This window comes from Schizophyllum commune, assembly GCF_000143185.2.
Source record: "Schizophyllum commune H4-8 unplaced genomic scaffold SCHCOscaffold_8, whole genome shotgun sequence".
Taxonomy (NCBI): Eukaryota; Fungi; Basidiomycota; class Agaricomycetes; order Agaricales; family Schizophyllaceae; genus Schizophyllum; species Schizophyllum commune.
Window position 1 is genome coordinate 413372 of NW_026089545.1, and position 15926 is coordinate 429297.

At 56.7% G+C, this 15926-nt stretch overlaps 9 protein-coding genes across 9 annotated transcripts; 6 read left to right on the top strand and 3 right to left on the bottom strand.

Moving 5' to 3' along the window:
* Positions 1 to 909: 909 nt before the first annotated feature.
* Positions 910 to 3074, bottom strand: SCHCODRAFT_02600749 (RNA-binding protein Nrd1; the record flags this gene model as incomplete). Its single annotated transcript, XM_003030247.2, has 6 exons — positions 910 to 1219; positions 1277 to 1548; positions 1600 to 1923; positions 1977 to 2465; positions 2516 to 2953; positions 3006 to 3074. 6 exons carry the CDS (start codon positions 3072 to 3074, stop codon positions 910 to 912), a joined length of 1902 nt encoding a protein of 633 aa, XP_003030293.2.
* A 936-nt stretch (positions 3075 to 4010) lies between these two features.
* On the top strand, positions 4011 to 5238 carry SCHCODRAFT_02736642 (uncharacterized protein). Its single transcript, XM_050347153.1, has 2 exons — positions 4011 to 4525; positions 4576 to 5238. The coding sequence occupies exons 1-2, from the start codon at positions 4038 to 4040 to the stop codon at positions 4859 to 4861; spliced, it is 774 nt and encodes a 257-aa protein (XP_050199102.1). The 5' UTR covers positions 4011 to 4037; the 3' UTR covers positions 4862 to 5238.
* SCHCODRAFT_01038755 (uncharacterized protein) lies at positions 5005 to 5890 on the top strand. Its single transcript, XM_050340905.1, has 3 exons — positions 5005 to 5515; positions 5564 to 5739; positions 5793 to 5890. The coding sequence occupies exons 1-3, from the start codon at positions 5113 to 5115 to the stop codon at positions 5841 to 5843; spliced, it is 630 nt and encodes a 209-aa protein (XP_050199103.1). The 5' UTR covers positions 5005 to 5112; the 3' UTR covers positions 5844 to 5890.
* SCHCODRAFT_02630660 (uncharacterized protein) lies at positions 5690 to 6300 on the top strand. Its single transcript, XM_050345621.1, has 2 exons — positions 5690 to 5739; positions 5793 to 6300. Exon 2 carries the CDS (start codon positions 5951 to 5953, stop codon positions 6185 to 6187), a length of 237 nt encoding a protein of 78 aa, XP_050199104.1. The 5' UTR covers positions 5690 to 5739; positions 5793 to 5950; the 3' UTR covers positions 6188 to 6300.
* Positions 6301 to 6732: 432 nt separating this feature from the next.
* SCHCODRAFT_02669235 (Aldo/keto reductase) lies at positions 6733 to 8056 on the top strand (the record flags this gene model as incomplete). The annotated part of the gene is made up of 8 exons (XM_003030684.1): positions 6733 to 6798; positions 6851 to 6886; positions 6942 to 7024; positions 7074 to 7143; positions 7193 to 7480; positions 7538 to 7609; positions 7661 to 7873; positions 7925 to 8056. The coding sequence occupies 8 exons, from the start codon at positions 6733 to 6735 to the stop codon at positions 8054 to 8056; spliced, it is 960 nt and encodes a 319-aa protein (XP_003030730.1).
* Positions 8057 to 8583: 527 nt separating this feature from the next.
* SCHCODRAFT_02630666 (uncharacterized protein) lies at positions 8584 to 9899 on the bottom strand. Its single transcript, XM_003030246.2, has 4 exons — positions 9758 to 9899; positions 9553 to 9710; positions 8939 to 9504; positions 8584 to 8876 (listed from the first exon to the last, which is right to left on the bottom strand). The coding sequence occupies exons 1-4, from the start codon at positions 9887 to 9889 to the stop codon at positions 8686 to 8688; spliced, it is 1047 nt and encodes a 348-aa protein (XP_003030292.1). The 5' UTR covers positions 9890 to 9899; the 3' UTR covers positions 8584 to 8685.
* Positions 9900 to 10143: 244 nt separating this feature from the next.
* Positions 10144 to 12216, bottom strand: SCHCODRAFT_02749871 (uncharacterized protein). Its single transcript, XM_003030245.2, has 5 exons — positions 11803 to 12216; positions 11592 to 11752; positions 10563 to 11543; positions 10375 to 10512; positions 10144 to 10326 (listed from the first exon to the last, which is right to left on the bottom strand). The coding sequence occupies exons 1-4, from the start codon at positions 12007 to 12009 to the stop codon at positions 10413 to 10415; spliced, it is 1449 nt and encodes a 482-aa protein (XP_003030291.1). The 5' UTR covers positions 12010 to 12216; the 3' UTR covers positions 10144 to 10326; positions 10375 to 10412.
* Positions 12217 to 12315: 99 nt separating this feature from the next.
* Positions 12316 to 12793, top strand: SCHCODRAFT_02334750 (uncharacterized protein). Its single transcript, XM_050342412.1, has one exon. It carries the CDS (start codon positions 12413 to 12415, stop codon positions 12716 to 12718), a length of 306 nt encoding a protein of 101 aa, XP_050199105.1. The 5' UTR covers positions 12316 to 12412; the 3' UTR covers positions 12719 to 12793.
* A 102-nt stretch (positions 12794 to 12895) lies between these two features.
* SCHCODRAFT_02630675 (kinase-like protein) lies at positions 12896 to 15321 on the top strand. The gene is made up of 6 exons (XM_050345622.1): positions 12896 to 13212; positions 13272 to 13509; positions 13564 to 13931; positions 13994 to 14512; positions 14562 to 14680; positions 14729 to 15321. Exons 2-6 carry the CDS (start codon positions 13319 to 13321, stop codon positions 15182 to 15184), a joined length of 1653 nt encoding a protein of 550 aa, XP_050199106.1. The 5' UTR covers positions 12896 to 13212; positions 13272 to 13318; the 3' UTR covers positions 15185 to 15321.
* Positions 15322 to 15926: the final 605 nt, after the last annotated feature.

Sequence of the window (15926 nt, forward strand, 5' to 3'; positions counted from 1 at the left end):
TGAGATCGAGGCACGTGCACATTGTCCTAAAGCGGAGTCACAATGGCGACTAGCACCTAAGCGTTGGCAGCCTCCACCCGCTAGACAGGGCTCAGATTCAGCGCTCAGAAAGACATCAAGGAAGTCAAAGGAAGGTGAATAAGACAGCATTCCTTTGCAGCCGACAGAGAACTCTGGAGAAGGTTCCATCTCGCGCACGACCGCCTTCAACCTCACACCACTCGCGTTCAGAGACGGTTCTTCAGTTCAGTTCAGTTGTGGAATAAAGGATGTATAATTAGTAAAACATCTGGGTAAAGAAAGGAATTCGCCTGGCGGCCCCAGATGGGAACCACAACAGGCAGAGGCACTAAAACAGAGAAGCGAATGGAACACAAAGAGAACGGTACGCATAGTATGGTATGTGTCAAGAACGGGGGGAGGCCAAAAGTAATTGACAAGGGGAAGCGTAGCGTAGCGCAAGGAGAAGTATCAAGACGCTGGCGACGAACCACAAACGAGGCACAAAAGAAGGGGGTAAGTAAGGGAGAACGAAACGGACACGAGCGGAGAGAAAGCCAAATGAATAAAGATGGTACAACCAATAGCCCAAGAGTCAGCGTCGCCACCGAGCCGCGACGGTGGGACTCTGTGGCCTACTAATCACATCTTCTTCCATCATCGGGACCGGGCGGGATATAGGCTAGGCGGTACACGGCGCGTTGGGCGGATGAACACACGAACGAGGCGAGGGAGACTAATGACATCCATGTCCAGTACAGTATGGCATCGGCCAGGCGAGCGGGCTTTTGAGTAAACACACGGGAGACGGGAGCCGGATTATAGCACACGTTGGGGGTATCGACGAGAGAAGGGGAGTCGGGACAGCGCAAGCGTGGTAGGCGCGCACGGGGGTAGAGCGCGCGCCACTTATGCAGCGGCGACGACGCCCGCGGCGGCCGGCTCCTCCTTCAGCGTGTCCTCCTTGATGGTGGTGAACTCCTCCTTGACGGTGATCTCGGGTGGCGGAAGGCCCTCGCCCTGGTGGTTGTTCCCGTGGCCGTGCCCGTGGCGGTTGTGGTGCTTGCCCGCGCCGCCCTGCGGGCCCGAGCGCGGCGGGTTGGCGCAGCGGTCCTTCCCGTGCGCGATGCGCAGGTTCGCGTACTCGGGCTTGTTCTTGATGCCCTCGATCGCCTTGATGGCGTTCGCGATGTTCGTAAAGTTGACGAAGGCGCAGTTCCTGTGAATGGGTGGTTGATTTAAGGAGGTGAGATTGCGGAAGGATGGCAACACGTACTTCTCCTTCAAGAAGTTCACCAGCTCGATATCGCCGTACTCGCCAAAGTCGCGCTTGAGGCGCTCCTCGGTGAAGGTCTCGAAGTCCTCGATGTTGCCGATGTACACGTTGCGCGTGGCGCCCGAGTGCACGGCGACGGCGAGCGAGGGCGACAGCGGCCCGCTGTTCTTGCCCCAGCCAATCTTGAGGCGGCGGTTGTTGAGCGTGAGGCCCTGGTACGTCGACACGTTGTAGAACGTGTACGCCGCGGTCGTGTCCACGAAGGTCACGAACTACATTCCAGATAAGATAACGCCCAAAACCACCCACTGAACTTCACTCACCGCGATATGCTTGTCCTGCATATACCGAATCGTCTGCAGCATGCCGCCGCGGATCGCGTTGCACAGCTCCTCCGTCGTCGTCTCCGGGTGGATGTTGCCGATGTACACGGTGCGGTTGCCCTGGTCGGGCGCGTTGAAGCCGCCGTAGAAGCCGGCGCTCGCGGGCGAGTTCATCGCCTGGTTCGCGACGATCGTCTGCGCGGCGAACGCCTGCGCGTTCTGGGCGGCGGCCTGCTGCGACTTGGGCACGTACGCGCAGCGGTCCTTGCCGTAGTTGACGCGCTTGCCGGCCCATGCGGGCTCCGTCGGGAGGGTGTTGACGACCTGGCACGAGGAGTTTAGAGGGGGAGCGACTCAAGGGAAGACAGCAGACATACCTTCGTCGCGGTGCTGATGCTAAGGAAGTGGACGAACCCAATGTTCTTGTCGCGGACAATCTTGACCTGGTCGATGAGGCCGAAGCGCTGCAGGTCCTTACGCAGCAACTCCTCCGTCAACCCCTCGTCGAGGCCACCCAGGTACACATTACGGCTGGCGTTGCTCTGCTGGATCGCGAGCGTCACCTGCTGCGGCACCGTGCTGGGCTTGCCCCAGCCAATCTTGAGCTCCTGGCCGTGGAGCGTGAGCTTCTTGACCGTAGCGTCGGCGTGGAAGAGGCTGGCAGTCTGCTGGTCGAGGAAGGAGAGGAAGACGCAGGACTTGTCGGGGAGGACGCGGATGGACTCGAGTGGCCCGAAGTGGACAAGGTTGAGGAGCTCGTCGACGGAGGCGGAGGAGGGGAGGTTGCCAATGTAGACGGTGCGTTGGATCGGCTGGTTTCCGCCGCCGGCGAGGGCCGCTGACAACGCGACAGGAGAGTATGGCGACTAGCAGAAAAGTGAGAAAAAGCACAAGTGGCAGGGAGCGGGGAGCGCACCTGGGGGAAACTCGCCATTTGCGAGCCATAAAAGCCACCAAGCATCCCGGGCATCCCCATCCCAAGCATGTTGTACATCCCAAAGTTGTAGTTCCCGTTCGGGCTCGGCTGGCCGCCCGGGTTGGGCGTCTGCGGCTGCCCGAAGGCGGCCGTGTTCGGGCTCAGCTGCGACGCCATGTTCACCCCGTTCGACTGCGTGTTGATCGTGAGCGTCGGCGTCGTGTAGAGGTGGTTCCCGCTGTAGGTGTTGCCGGGCGAGCCCCCGGACGGGTAGCTGAGGGGATGTTGCTGCTGCTGCGAGATGCTCGCCTGCGGCCCGTACCCGTAGTTGGCGAACGCATCCTGCGTCGACGGGGTTACCGGGTTGCCGTTGGCGAACGACGTGGGGGACCAGCGCGCCTTTTTCGCGTCAGGACCACCGACGGCGTCCATGGAGCGCTGCGGGAGTGGTCAGTAACCGTCGGCCACCCGCTCCCTCCTGGCCGCGCACCTTCATCATGTCGAGGTCAAACGTCGAGTAGGAGGAGGGGTATTGGGTCGCAAACTGGGTGTCGTCCATGATGGAAGAAGAGGAGAGCGGGCGAAAGGAGCGGAATAAGTAAAGGACTGGCGGGGAGGTAAAGAGTGTAGGGCGCACAACAAAAGTTGAAGCAAGAACGAAAAGCGCGCGACGAAAGGGATATTCGACGGAGCTCTAATATACTCGTATCCGAATTCGAATATCGAAAATCTTCTCCGTTGCCTCTGCCTGCGGTATCCAGACGAGAAGAACGCTCAGAAAAGGCAACAGCAGCCAGGAAACCCGACTGTGTCTGAAGAAATGCGGGACGACTTCGCTGGGAGGGACGAAAGGATGCAGAAAATATCCTTATTCTCTGTTCCTTGCGCCGGCCGGCCTATACCATATTTGGCAAGCCTCCATTGCAAATGCCGTGCCGATAACAACAGCCGAACTTTCGGCCGGCCTTGGCGATAAGAATTTGACCTCCCGGCGCCCACAACAAGCTACATAGCACAACAAAACGCCCAAAAAGACGCCGATAGAACTCATATCGCTGGAGTTCCGTGGATAGTTTGGGAGTTCCATATTTCGATTACTTTTGCACGTGACAAACGATGGAGGACTGCAAACAAGGTTCAAACTGTTCAACGTAGAGTAGCAACTTGCAAACGGTTGGAGGTAAGGTGGTACTTACCGATGCGTGTCATCGAGTGTAAATACTTCCACGCTTGTGCCTTCGCGGGAAGGGAAGAGGCAGGTCTGATAGTCGCGCGCCGTCCAATCCAGGTAATCAAGAAGGGCTATAGCTGTGATGTATCGCTGTAAATGTGTAGATATCAAGCTCCCTGAGTTCCTTCAGTGCTTGACCACTTTGCGACGCGCACGCATGTGTTGAGGCGCCCACGAGCGTGGTCACGGTTGAACAACGTGACCAGCGGGGACACGTTCGCGGCCGTCGGCCCGACTGCCGCTTCGCCCACTTGGCTTGCCTTCCGCGCCCCTCACGCCAGCACTCAGATAATGCCGCTCACGGAGCTCCCTGAAGAACTTCTCATCTCAATCTTTCTCAATCTACGTGCACTGTTGATGATCTGTATCGCTGTATCCGGGTCAGCAAACGAACCGCCGTCATCATACAAGGATCCGCGCGCTTGCGATTCCATGCATTGCTTGATCTGTACGGACTTGACGACAACGCGGAATGCATCGCGGATATCAACGAGAAGATGTCGGCCCTTAGAAGCCCTTCTTCTCCGCGAAGACGCGTATCTGAACTTCAAGTATCGCTTCGAGGAGAATGCAGCGTCGGACGGATACCCAAGCATTTACGGTCTGTCCTCAGGGAGGTTCTTCATGGGAAATGAAGGTAGATCCATAGGCGTCAAATCTGCGAAGCTTCCTACGGAGGCTGGCCAGCGAATTACCTGGTCAGAGATCTTTGTCGGGCAGTCCATCTGCGACTTCGGCACCGCTGCAGAGGAACACGACCTCATAGCATTTGTGATCAGGTATTGTCTTATCGGCTTATTACCTACGGTACACTGATCAACGAGAGAAGCTCGCCGACACCCGATGGTCTTTCGTGCGATATCGACGTTGCTTTGTATCAACTCTCGGGCCAGCCCCACCTCGAAGCGCAGCGTCCGCGAATTCACCTTTTGCGGGTGGCAGAGGGGTGGGGGCCACCGAGAGTTAGCGTCGAGATTGTCGGTGACACGTTAGCGGTTATCACCTACTACGCCTTGGACTCCGCAGCCAATCGCCTGTTCCTCTTCTCCTGGAGAACGGGCGCGACGCTCAATCCCGGAGGCCAGCCTGCGACAAACCTAGGTCTCTGCTTCTAACGCCCGATCTCTTCCTGCACCCCAACAAGCAATCCCTGTCTCTTGAGATTTTCTGCGTGCCCACAGAACCATCTGGTCCGGGCCTCGAGCTCGTCTGCGAGCTTTTCTACCCTGACTTCCACCCTGACGCGGAAATTTATAGCACGATATGCCGAGGGGACCCAAATCCATCCCTCGGCCATGTCCACTAGCCGGGCGCCGCTGCGCATCCCTTCCGCACTCGAGTCGAAGATTCTGTCGTTCTTGTCCTCATGACGTGGCGCCTTGACCGCGGTGAGGACGAGGAAGCCGATGAGGAAGCCCTCTCCCTCGTGGTCCATCGTTCGACCATCCTGCGGCACGCGAGCCGCGGTGAGCCCGTGGTCCATTGGAAGGACTGGGGACCGGAGGGTGCGCGCTGGCTTTGCATGTCCAAGATGGCGTATAGCTATATCACGACGACCAGTGGCCAGCGATACGTTCAGAAACCGTCGATCATGCTGAATGCGCCCGAGCAACCGATACACATATTGGACTTCAACCCGCATACCGTGCGGCGGGTGGAGGCGCAGCTGCTCGCGCAGGCGGGAGAGGCGGCCGAAGATGACCGCGCACGGATATTCACGATCGACACGCCAACAGCGACCATCGGACTGCCCACCAAGCATGAGCCAGGTCAGCCTTGGGCAGGGAGGCGGCCGACGAATCTGGAGAGCCCCTAAGTATATTTGCCTGAGGAGGCGTTCAGGGGGGGTCCGCCGGAGGTGCAGTATATGGAAAGGCTCTTCGAGGATGCGAGGGCCCTTGAGCCTGGTTTGCCGTTCGTCAGGACCACCTCAAAACCATGGTTCGCTATAGACGCGGTGATCATGGATGACGAGCGCGTCATTGGATTGTCGGTGAGTGATTCCATGCGGTGGAGCTAAAGTAACGCTGGCTCATGTGCACTTAGACGGACTGGACGGCCAACACCATCGGGCTACAAGCACTGTACTTTGGTTGAGTATCAAGACCACGCGCCTGGAAAATCATCCTTTTCGTCGAATGCTTCCGATTGTCTACATATCGTACGTTAGCAGCCATTTCACTTCAATTTCGATACTCGTGCGTATGCGGCATCGCACGCGGTCCTTTTTTCTCTCCCGCCTCTCCCTCTCCTCGCTTGCTCCTCTCGCCCCTCTGCTGATACGTGGTGCTCTGCGTCGCCGAGGCTGCCGCACCTCTCACGACGCCGCCGACGATGTCTGTCACTGGCCCGGTCACGGTCGCCGTCAGGCTGGCATAGAAAACCGCATCGACATCTTGGACTGTTGTCTCCAGGTCGAAGGAGGGCGCGCGCCGGTGTGAAGCATCTTCGGGGTCTTTCAGCTGTCGGGTGCTATCCTATCTACAGACCTTCGATATTCCTGATGGCTTTCGCAGACGCTGGACTTGAGCTCGACGTTGGTCCTTATTTAGCAGGCGACCATCGCTTAGGCTTCAGCCACCATTGTCCTCTGGGACAATGCGCAAGTGTCTTGATCTCACTCATGTCGTATGTATCTGTCCTCTCTGTTGGGCCCGCTGATCACCGTCACGCCAACCTTCGATGCTCAAGTGCTCACTGAAAAATTGCTAAGGCCATTATATTCTGTGAATCTATTGATTCACGTCGGTTCTCGGGTTGTATCACGATACAGTCCCTTCAAAATCGGTTGCGGATGCCGTCCGTCCTGCCGCGACCGGCGTCATGAGGATCACTGTCGCAGGCTCCTCGCTCTCCTTCCGGCCGAGAGGTCAGGAACCTACTCCTGTACATCGCAGACAGGTAGGTATATAAGAGGAGAGCGGAGACACTGTACTCTAACCACGGTTCTAAGAATCTCTTCTTCCTGATTTCTGTCCACCTCACCATGTCTGCTACACCTGTAAAGTACGTTCAGCTCGGAAAGAGCGGACTGCGTGTCTCCGTTCCCATTGTGAGTACTCGATGCACTTGTACCTCCAGCGGCGTCCTGACGATCCATACAGGGAGGTGCGATGAGCTACGGCAACCCGAAGTGGGGCGTGAGTCGCCGATTTTGAGGCTCATCGTCCTCACTGACCCGGGCTTCCATCATAGGCAGATCCCGAGGCAGGCGCATGGGTGAAGAGCGCGGAGGAATCTCTCCCTATCCTCAAGGCTGCCTGGGACCGTGGCATCAAGTAAGCCAGACCAGGAACGACATGTGGTTGCCATTTACGCCGCTCTCAGCACCTTTGACACCGCCAACGTATACTCCAACGGCGAGTCCGAGAGGGTTCTCGCCCAATTCATTGAGACCGTAAGTGCCTCATATAGCGAGGTGCTGCACCTTGCTTACTGTCCTATAGTACAACATCCCCCGCGAGGAGATTATCATCGCTACCAAGTGCCACGGTACCGTCTTGAAAGGCGAATATGCGAACATCGGCGAATGGGCGGTGCCCAATCTCCCTGGCTTGAAGCAGTACGTCAACCAGAACGGCCTCTCGCGTGCGGCGATCTTCAATGCGGTCGAGGGCTCGCTCAAGCGCCTCAACACGTCGTACGTCGACCTCTACCAGATTCACCGCGCCGACCCCTCTACGCCGCCCGAGGAGACGATGAAGGCGCTCCACGACCTCGTCCAGTCCGGGAAGGTTCGCTACATAGGCGCGAGCTCGATGCGCACTTGACATTTCGCCCTCCTGAACGAGGTCGCGGAGAAGAATGGGTGGACGAAATTCGTGAGCATGCAGGATGAGTACAACTTGCTCTACCGCGAGGAGGTGAGTTCCCTTCGTCGTTCAGAGATTCACTGGACTAATGTTTCATCATAGGAGCGCGAAATGCTTGCTTACTGCGAGTACCATGGCATTGGTGTCATCCCGTGGTCGCCTCTAGGCGGAGGCACTCTCGCCCGCCCGCTGAACTCTGCTGAGACCGCACGTGCCAAGCTGAATTCGGCCTTTGCGCAGACAGATGCGGCTGAACACGAAATCATCAAGCGCGTGGAGGAGGTCGCGAAGAAGCGCGGCTGGAAGATGGCTCAGGTGAGTAAAGCTCGGCAAGCTTGAGATCCTACATCCATAACTGCCATGTAGGTTGCCATTGCGTGGGTTCAGCGCAGAGTCACGAGCCCAATTGTGGGCATCAATTCCATCAACCGCGTCGACGACAGCGTCGTGGACGGTGTACTTACGGATGAAGAGGTCAAATACCTGGAGGAACCGTGAGCCGTTTACAGCGAGGATATTGCACGTGTGCTGACTCGTTCCTCAGGTACAAGCCGAGGGTGGTCCGTGGGCACGCGTAAATCTGCACAGTGTACATCGTGCTTTCTGCGAAGACATTCGAGCGCTCGTGTACGCGCCTAGATGTACCCGAAATGAAGAGAAATATATGATATGTTCGCCAGTCAATGACAATCGGCGCGCTCGACATTACCAAGGACCGACTTTACATTCACAAGCGCCTCGGAATCAACTGTACAACTTACGATATTCGACGTGACCAGGACCTTATCAAGCTGTCCTTCCACTCCGGCATCCATGTTCTCGCTCGCGACGATGACGCGCACCCGTTTTGGTCTGCCCATGTTCTCGGGATTCTCCACGTTAACATTGACCGGTCCTCCTCGCGAGTCTGTTTACGTCCCCGTTCCTTGGGTGCTAGCCTCATGTGGACTTCGAACACCAAACTTCCGACAGCCAGTCTCACGCCACGGAGAAGTCGCAAAGACGGTGCATGATTCGCCCAGGAATTTCTGCCGAAGAAGAATTGAGATTTCGACCATGTACAAGTTGTTTATAAGTATATACCAACAGTCACAGGCTTCCTCTGTCCGCACACTGCAGCACCGGCGCTAGCATGTTGATTCGTGTATGATTTCGTAGTATCCTCCTTCCTTAGGACCGGGCCGGTGCGTCCATCGCGACGCCGCAAGAGCTTGAACCGACTCAGAGAGAGGGGCGAAGGGGATTGGAGGGAGCATATCATCGTCGTCGCGCATGGCCTTGGAGACCTTTACACTTCCAAGACCATCAAGAGAGGCCTCTGTGAGCAATGCGTCAGCAAAACAAAGCGTGACATCGCTGGCAGGAAACCCAATAGCTTACTCGTTCCATTGCCCCATCGCGGGCGGAAGTCCTGCTCGGACTCATCGCTAGAGCTCTCGGTCGAAGACACACTCGAATCCTCGTATGGCAGCTGTGTACCGCCGCCGATTGAGCCCAATCCACCCAGTCTCCTTCCAGGCGCTTTCATCGCGCTGCGGAGCGGTTGCTGACGTGGGTCCTTCTTCGGCTTGATGGGCTTCGAAACCAACCCCTCATCAATGACGGTCTGCCGTATGATTACAAGATCATGCTCGGGGTGCAGCCCTCCTCCGATGCGCACGTACTGCTCCCTAACGCGTCCGATCTTTACGAGCGCAGAAAGTCCGAGCTGCTCCGCCTCCGCCTCAGATGGTGGATCCGGCGCCATGCAGATATCGATGAAGGCGGGGAGGAGCCAATCGGGCACGTCGAACTCGCGGGCGATGAGGATGCGGTCGATGGGGGAAGCGGTGGATTTGAGCATCCCGAGGGCATGGGCGCGCAGGTCGGTGAACCTCCATTTGTCGGCGAGACGCAGGATGGAGAGCCATTCTTCGGACGTGGTGATGTCGCACTTCCCGAGAGACCTGTCAAATTCATTAGTCATCGTTTTAGAGGGAGCAAGAGCCACATACGAGGGAAACATATAAGAAAGGAACCGATCGAAATCGGCCCGCGATACGCCCTTCAGTTCGACGACGTCAACATCGCCAGCCGACAGATACTCCTCCACAAAAGAGGCCGATTGCTCGAAGAAGTGGCGGAGAACGTTGTACATCGTCCCATCGTCCAACTATGAAGATATTAGGATAGACTTGAATGGGTGCTTCAGGATCTCACCTTAAACTTCACGCTCCTGGTGTCCATATCAGAGAAACGTTCATGGTTTACGGTCGGACGGGCAGAGACCGCGGGATCGGGGCTGGATGGTGACACGTTCATGGTGTCGAACGACTCGAGGATGCCTACCATGATAGTCGGGAGCAAGGTGAACACGAGGCCTTCCTGGCGCGTGTCGATAGCTCGCGATCACGTTCATTTGAGCGCCTAGCCGCGAATACAGCCATACATTGGGCCCCAGCTGAGTACATGCCCAATCTTCCCCGTGTAGAAAGGGAGACGCGCGCCTTCGTTGACTCGTTATGCAACTGGCGATGGTGATCATAGATGCCAGTGTCAGTGTCAAGTGGGATATCGTGGCGCGTTCGGACATTGCCGGCCCATGTGGTTCAATGCCAGCCGCACGAAGAACGAGAAGTTTATGGCCGGCCTTCTAAATACATTGTTTGAAGCTCGAGCTACACACAAAACATACATCCCATCGTGTACTCGGACTGTAGAGCTTTAGGTTTTGTATACAATCAACTAGGTAGTCTCGCGCAGGAGGAATACTATGAAGACGTGCTGTCCTGAAAACTCGTTAGTGTTCGAATGCAAGAGTTGAAGCAGCCACATACAGCAATCATTCGCCGACACCATATAATATGTAATTTTCTCAGAGGTCGTCAGGAATAAACCAATCCCGAGATGGGCTCGGGATGACGACGCGTACGCAGTCCGCATGCCCGGCGTCTTGGGCGAATGGAATACCTTCCCTGCGTAACCCGTTAGTGAGAAATGGACCATGAGGAAAATATGAACTCACCTCTTCAATAGGACCTTGACGTCAAGAACACAACTTGCCACAGTGTACTGGCTCGAAGCTTGGGGGACTTGGACGGTAAGTGTATTCCAAAGTTCGTGTCCGTCCTCCCAGCGACTTGCCATCGCCCAAGAAAGTCGATCACAGATGTATTGTACAATGCGCCGGCAGATGCTAGATAGAGCATTATCTTGGTTCGAGGGGCGTACCTCCCAGCTAACGTCCGCCTCTGTCCGATCAGCCGTCACTGGTCCGCCTAGAGTATAGCCATTTCGCCTCAAGCAGAGTTCGCGCCATCCCCGATGACGGACTGCAGCTATGGACGTCTCGGAGATGAGACGATAAGCAATTCTCAATAAGCCCAGGGCATAATCATATGAGAAATAGCAAGAAGAGCGAGTCGACGACTTGAGTGCTTCTTCCTCCGCACGCTCGGATGCCAACAGAGCCATATAGGACAAGTCGTCACTTGTATCGAGCTGACCTGTGCGTCTTGACGTGATTTCACGAGTGTCGATGAGTGGCAGGCGCGGACCGTGCTCCACGACTGGCGTAGAAGACGGGGACAAAGATGGGCTGTGAATAGACGGCTCAGAGACGGCAACGCGCGGTTCCATGACATCCGTGCCGGGCGAGAGGAAGACGGCGCTGGCGCGCACGGCTGCCTCCACATCGTAGGACTCGCCGGAGCGCGACACCTCCCTGTTGATGCGCACAATCTCGAGGACAGAGCGAAGGCCAAGTCGCTCTGCGTCCTCGTACTCAAGCGGTTCCGAAGACCTGCAGAGAGCGACGAAGGCGGGGAGGAGCCAGGTCTCGCCGAGCCCGAACTTGCGTGCGAGGACGATTTTGTCGACGGGCGTGGCCTTCGGTTCGATCTCGCGGATAGCGACCTGGCGAAGACTGGCCACGGACCACGCAGAGGCGAGTCGAAGGACGGAAGTCCATTCTTCAACGGTGTGGATGTCGCATACGCCGAGTTCGCTGCGTAGAGGTCAGATGAGAAGCAATCTGACGCGTACGAGTACGCACTTGGGGTATATAATGGACAGGAAGCGCTGGAAGTCGATGCTTGAGACGTCATGGATTTCGATGATGTCCGGCTGACCATCACGGAGGTACAGCTCTGCAAACCGAGGCGCGTGGCGTTCGAAGAAGTAGCGATGTACGTTGTAAAACGTGTCATCGTCAAGCTGGAGGTAGCGGAATGAGCAGAGGTTAGACACTGATATGATCAGCGCACCTTGAGCTTCGTGTTCCCATCCTGCAGGTAGAATGGATGGGCCTGTGCGGGGACAGAGTTCGCCTCGTGCATTGCACGAGTCGCAGCAGTATCGGAAGCAGACGACATGGTCGGAGATCCAGGCGTCGAGGTGAAAGCGACGGAGACGGTGTCAGCACTGGCAAAGGACTGCACAGACGGCGAGCGCGGGGTCTCTACGTTATCCATCGATGAGGGGCAGGAACAAGGAGAGCAAGACCGCTAGAGCCGCCGCCCTGGCTCCGCCAGAGGGTCGACGCGTGTTGGCAATGGAAGCCGCATGTGAGGAACCTAGTACCCGAGAAGCCATAGTCAGAGTTCGCTGGGCGGGGTTTAACGTGCCTTTCCTCAGCTCATAGCACAGGATAGAACAACATCTTCCGTTAAGGCCAGGGGTGCATCAGGAGGTGAATGTTAGTCGTGGCGCCTGCGCGCCGCGCAGGCCACTATGCAGCAGCATGCGTCCGAGCGAGAGCGCCCTTTGCTCATCTGCAGTATTGCAGAAGCATTCACAATGACGCCCCGTGCGGCGTGTGCGCGCTGGGAAGATTGTAGGCCGTCCTTCGCGGTAACATGGCTCACTGAATAGTCGATGTATATTCTCATCACCCTACGGAAAGTAGCGTCCTATGGTCAACGCACGACCGAAAGTTCTTTCGCAAGTCTGATGGTGCAGAATCAGATAGTCAGAACTAGGCAAGAGGCCGTGGAATTCAGCGATGAAGAATCTTCAAACTGTGAAGCCGCTGGTATGCGAGAACCTAAGTGGAAACAAGGCAGGAACACGACGTACAACTTGCCGATTGAGCCTGCTCATACTTTAGATGGAGCCAGGCCCAGCAACCTAGTAAACATGTTGCCCCGCATTGGCGACACTCGCAAGTCATGGAAGATGTAGAAAAACAACGCTCAACGGTCAGAGCATTGACCGCACGGACGGATCGGCCCGCAGTGGCCCCGATCAAAGGGTGTCGTATATATATACCTCTTTGCTGTGTATCTTGAGCCTGGTTCTGTTCCTACCCGCATTGTTGGAATTACTGCACCTTGTCTTAGATTCTTCAAGGTAAGAGCAGTTCCCCTGGGGCACAGCACGTCGACGGAGTGGTCAAGGAGCTTGCAAGGAGCCCCGGAGCGACGGCGCCGTCGGCGTCTGTCGGCTCTTTTCGGGGATATCAATATCGATGCCTCGTTTACCTATTCGCCACGCGCAACTTGCTCTTCAACCACATCCATCCCCGATTGTACCAGGCCTCCCCCTTGTCCCTTGAATACCCTATTCGCGCTTCACATCGATACCCGAGTCTACTTCGAATATCTCGCGCAAATCTCCAGAACAGCGCTCTTTCTTGAACTAGCGCCGCGACTACCCCGCATCCTGCATCCCCACAGGTCAGTACCGAAGCCGCATTCTCCTAGGGTGAATTCGTTCGCTGAAGCTGAGAACACAGTACTAGACGCCACACCCTTGGCAGTGCAATCATCTCTGAAAGGTTCAATGTCTGACACCGAGTCGTACTCCTCGTCCGCCTCGATCGTTTCTGAAGATGAAGAGGAGCTCTCCGATTATTGTCAAGGAGGTTACCACCCGGTATACATCGGCGACACGTTCTCCAATGGACGCTACATCGTTGTCCGCAAACTCGGCTGGGGCCACTTCTCGACGGTCTGGTTGGCAAAGGACACACAGTGCGTGAACATGACGCTCGATGGCGTGCAACTTGTCTGACGGTCCCCTCCCAGAACAAATCGCCACGTTGCCCTCAAGATCGTCAAGTCTGCGAATCGCTACACCGAGACCGCGCTCGACGAAATCCGTCTGCTGCAGCGCATCATCTCCTCCAAAACTCCGCCTGAACCCGGCCACCCCTCCCCCGCCGACACCCATCCCGGAAGATCCCATGTCATTGGCTTCCTCGATCATTTTCGCCACGAAGGACCCAATGGCACGCACGTTTGCATGGTCTTCGAGGTCCTAGGCGAGAACCTTCTCGGTTTGATCCGTCGCTACGAAAACAAAGGTGTCCCTATGCACCTCGTCAAGCAGATCGCGAAGCAGGTACTGCTCGGGCTCGACTACATGCACAAATACTGCGGCGTCATCCATACTGGTGCGTGCGACGTGTTGCGTCCTGCGTTGATCCCCTCACCACTCACGCCCCGCGCGCCACAGACATCAAGCCGGAGAATGTGCTCGTCGCGATCGACGACGTCGAGGCGGTCATTGAAGCAGAGTCAGCCCCACCACCCGAATCCGCGTCATCTTCCTCAGACACTCCACGCAGCAAGCTCGTGGGCGTCCCTCCATCCAAAGGCCGCGGCGGGAACCAGACCCCACGAGTTCAATCAGCGTACATCACGGGGTCGCAACCGCTTGCGTCGCCAGGGTCTTCCAGCAGTCTCAACAGCATGTGGGACCCTGCAACGATCGACAAACTGGGCTTCGGCATGACGAGAATATCTAAGGAGGATGAAGAACGGGTAGTCAAGCAGCGGAGCGACGAGATGAAGGACATGATGTCCAGCGTCTCGTTGAACGGCGACTCGTCGACCTCACGATCAGAACATGCTCATGCACATCCGCATTCCCCAACACACGCGCCTGGCGATGCGACGATGGGCAGCCCAACCCCTTCTGCTACGCTAGCAATACCGGAGACCATTACCGTCAAGATCGCGGACTTGGGGAATGGTGCGCTGATCCCTTTGTTCTCGCTTGCGTTGACTGACGGATGCTGCAGCGACATGGGTGGACCATCACTTCACGGACGATATACAAACACGCCAATATCGTTGTCCGGAAGTGATCATCGGTGCAAAATGGGGACCAAGCGCCGACGTCTGGAGCGTAGCGTGCTTGGTGAGTCCGTTTACATTCCTTGCGACTGTATCGCTTACGTTTGCGTAGATTTTCGAGCTCATCACCGGCGGCGACTACTTGTTCGATCCATCATCAGGGAACAAGTACTCCAAGGACGACGATCACCTCGCGCAAATTATGGAGCTCATGGGCGACATGCCCAAGTCCCTCGCCCTCGCAGGCCGCTATTCTAGCGAATTCTTCAACCGCCGCGGGCAATTGCGCCACATCTCGAAGCTGCGCTACTGGCCACTGCCAAGCGTGCTGCACGAGAAGTACCTGTTCCCGCGCGCGGAAGCAGACAAGCTGGCGGACTTCCTGCAGGGCATGCTCAACCTCTACCCCGATCGGCGCGCGTCCGCTGGCGAGCTCGCACGGCATCCGTGGCTGGATGGCGTGGTGACAAAGGGTGAGCTGGAGGTGGCGGCGCGGGCGAAACAGATGGAGGAGGGGAAGGAGAATCGGTGCACGTCCGATGCTCTCAAGCCTGTAGAGGAGGGCTGACGGTATAGACGAGGGATAACGGGAATGGGGACGTCCAGGCGGTGGTAAGCGTAAATGTACTGTCCAGAGATTTGTATAGTGTATCATACTCATTCAGCTTATTGCGAGGCTCTGTCTCGTCTTTTGCTTATCATAAATCGTCCTCGCGACACCGTCGCATCGCAAGACCCATGCTGACCTGGCGTTGTAGGTCCACCACGTGTGCACGAAAGGGGCGGACGCGAGACGTCACACTTTGTCACACTGCTTGTCCTCAACCATCATCTGACTCCCGTCGACCTGTCTGTTGCTTTCTCCACTTCGACGGGTGTCTTGCGTGAACAAAGCCTTTGAATCTCGATGGGAATAGCGACGCCCACGTATCTATGACCGGCCGGATCTCCAGTGGACTATCACAACGCGAGGCGCTACCAGCGACTAACTCCCTTGTTACATACCATTCGGGGAACATTTGCGACGCCTAGATTGCAGCGTGGGTCACATCGTGCTCTTCATAAGGGATGTCTTGCTTTTAGTCTGGCTTCACGGATCTTCGACTGCTCACCGATTCTCGGGGAACCGACGATCCAAGGACTGACAAGTCGTCTGCGATCCAATGACGACTGCTTTGCGTCCGTCGTCGACGACTTGGCTCTGTACGAGGGCCACCATTGATACCTCCGCCCCGCATGAGACCGATGGCGGGCCAGAGTAGTGATCTGGCACACTCAAGTTGTGATGATGCCTGTTTGCCTCCCGAACA

Excerpts from the sequence above, each read along its gene's own strand:
- SCHCODRAFT_02736642 (XM_050347153.1), top strand. The coding sequence starts at position 4,038 with ATGCCGCTCACGGAGCTCCCTGAAGAACTTCTCATCTCAATCTTTCTC. Across the intron at positions 4,526-4,575 it reads CTCATAGCATTTGTGATCAG|CTCGCCGACACCCGATGGTC; the intron begins GTATTGTCTTAT and ends CAACGAGAGAAG.
- SCHCODRAFT_01038755 (XM_050340905.1), top strand. The coding sequence starts at position 5,113 with ATGACGTGGCGCCTTGACCGCGGTGAGGACGAGGAAGCCGATGAGGAA. Across the intron at positions 5,516-5,563 it reads GCCCACCAAGCATGAGCCAG|TATATTTGCCTGAGGAGGCG; the intron begins GTCAGCCTTGGG and ends AGAGCCCCTAAG. Across the intron at positions 5,740-5,792 it reads AGCGCGTCATTGGATTGTCG|ACGGACTGGACGGCCAACAC; the intron begins GTGAGTGATTCC and ends ATGTGCACTTAG.
- SCHCODRAFT_02630660 (XM_050345621.1), top strand. The coding sequence starts at position 5,951 with ATGCGGCATCGCACGCGGTCCTTTTTTCTCTCCCGCCTCTCCCTCTCC.
- SCHCODRAFT_02630666 (XM_003030246.2), bottom strand. The coding sequence starts at position 9,889 with ATGGTAGGCATCCTCGAGTCGTTCGACACCATGAACGTGTCACCATCC. Across the intron at positions 9,711-9,757 it reads CCAGGAGCGTGAAGTTTAAG|TTGGACGATGGGACGATGTA; the intron begins GTGAGATCCTGA and ends ATATCTTCATAG. Across the intron at positions 8,877-8,938 it reads GCGATGGGGCAATGGAACGA|AGGCCTCTCTTGATGGTCTT; the intron begins GTAAGCTATTGG and ends CATTGCTCACAG.
- SCHCODRAFT_02749871 (XM_003030245.2), bottom strand. The coding sequence starts at position 12,009 with ATGGATAACGTAGAGACCCCGCGCTCGCCGTCTGTGCAGTCCTTTGCC. Across the intron at positions 11,753-11,802 it reads ATGGGAACACGAAGCTCAAG|CTTGACGATGACACGTTTTA; the intron begins GTGCGCTGATCA and ends CGCTACCTCCAG. Across the intron at positions 11,544-11,591 it reads CTGTCCATTATATACCCCAA|CGAACTCGGCGTATGCGACA; the intron begins GTGCGTACTCGT and ends ACCTCTACGCAG.
- SCHCODRAFT_02334750 (XM_050342412.1), top strand. The coding sequence starts at position 12,413 with ATGTATATTCTCATCACCCTACGGAAAGTAGCGTCCTATGGTCAACGC.
- SCHCODRAFT_02630675 (XM_050345622.1), top strand. The coding sequence starts at position 13,319 with ATGTCTGACACCGAGTCGTACTCCTCGTCCGCCTCGATCGTTTCTGAA. Across the intron at positions 13,510-13,563 it reads TGGTTGGCAAAGGACACACA|AACAAATCGCCACGTTGCCC; the intron begins GTGCGTGAACAT and ends GTCCCCTCCCAG. Across the intron at positions 13,932-13,993 it reads CTGCGGCGTCATCCATACTG|ACATCAAGCCGGAGAATGTG; the intron begins GTGCGTGCGACG and ends CGCGCGCCACAG.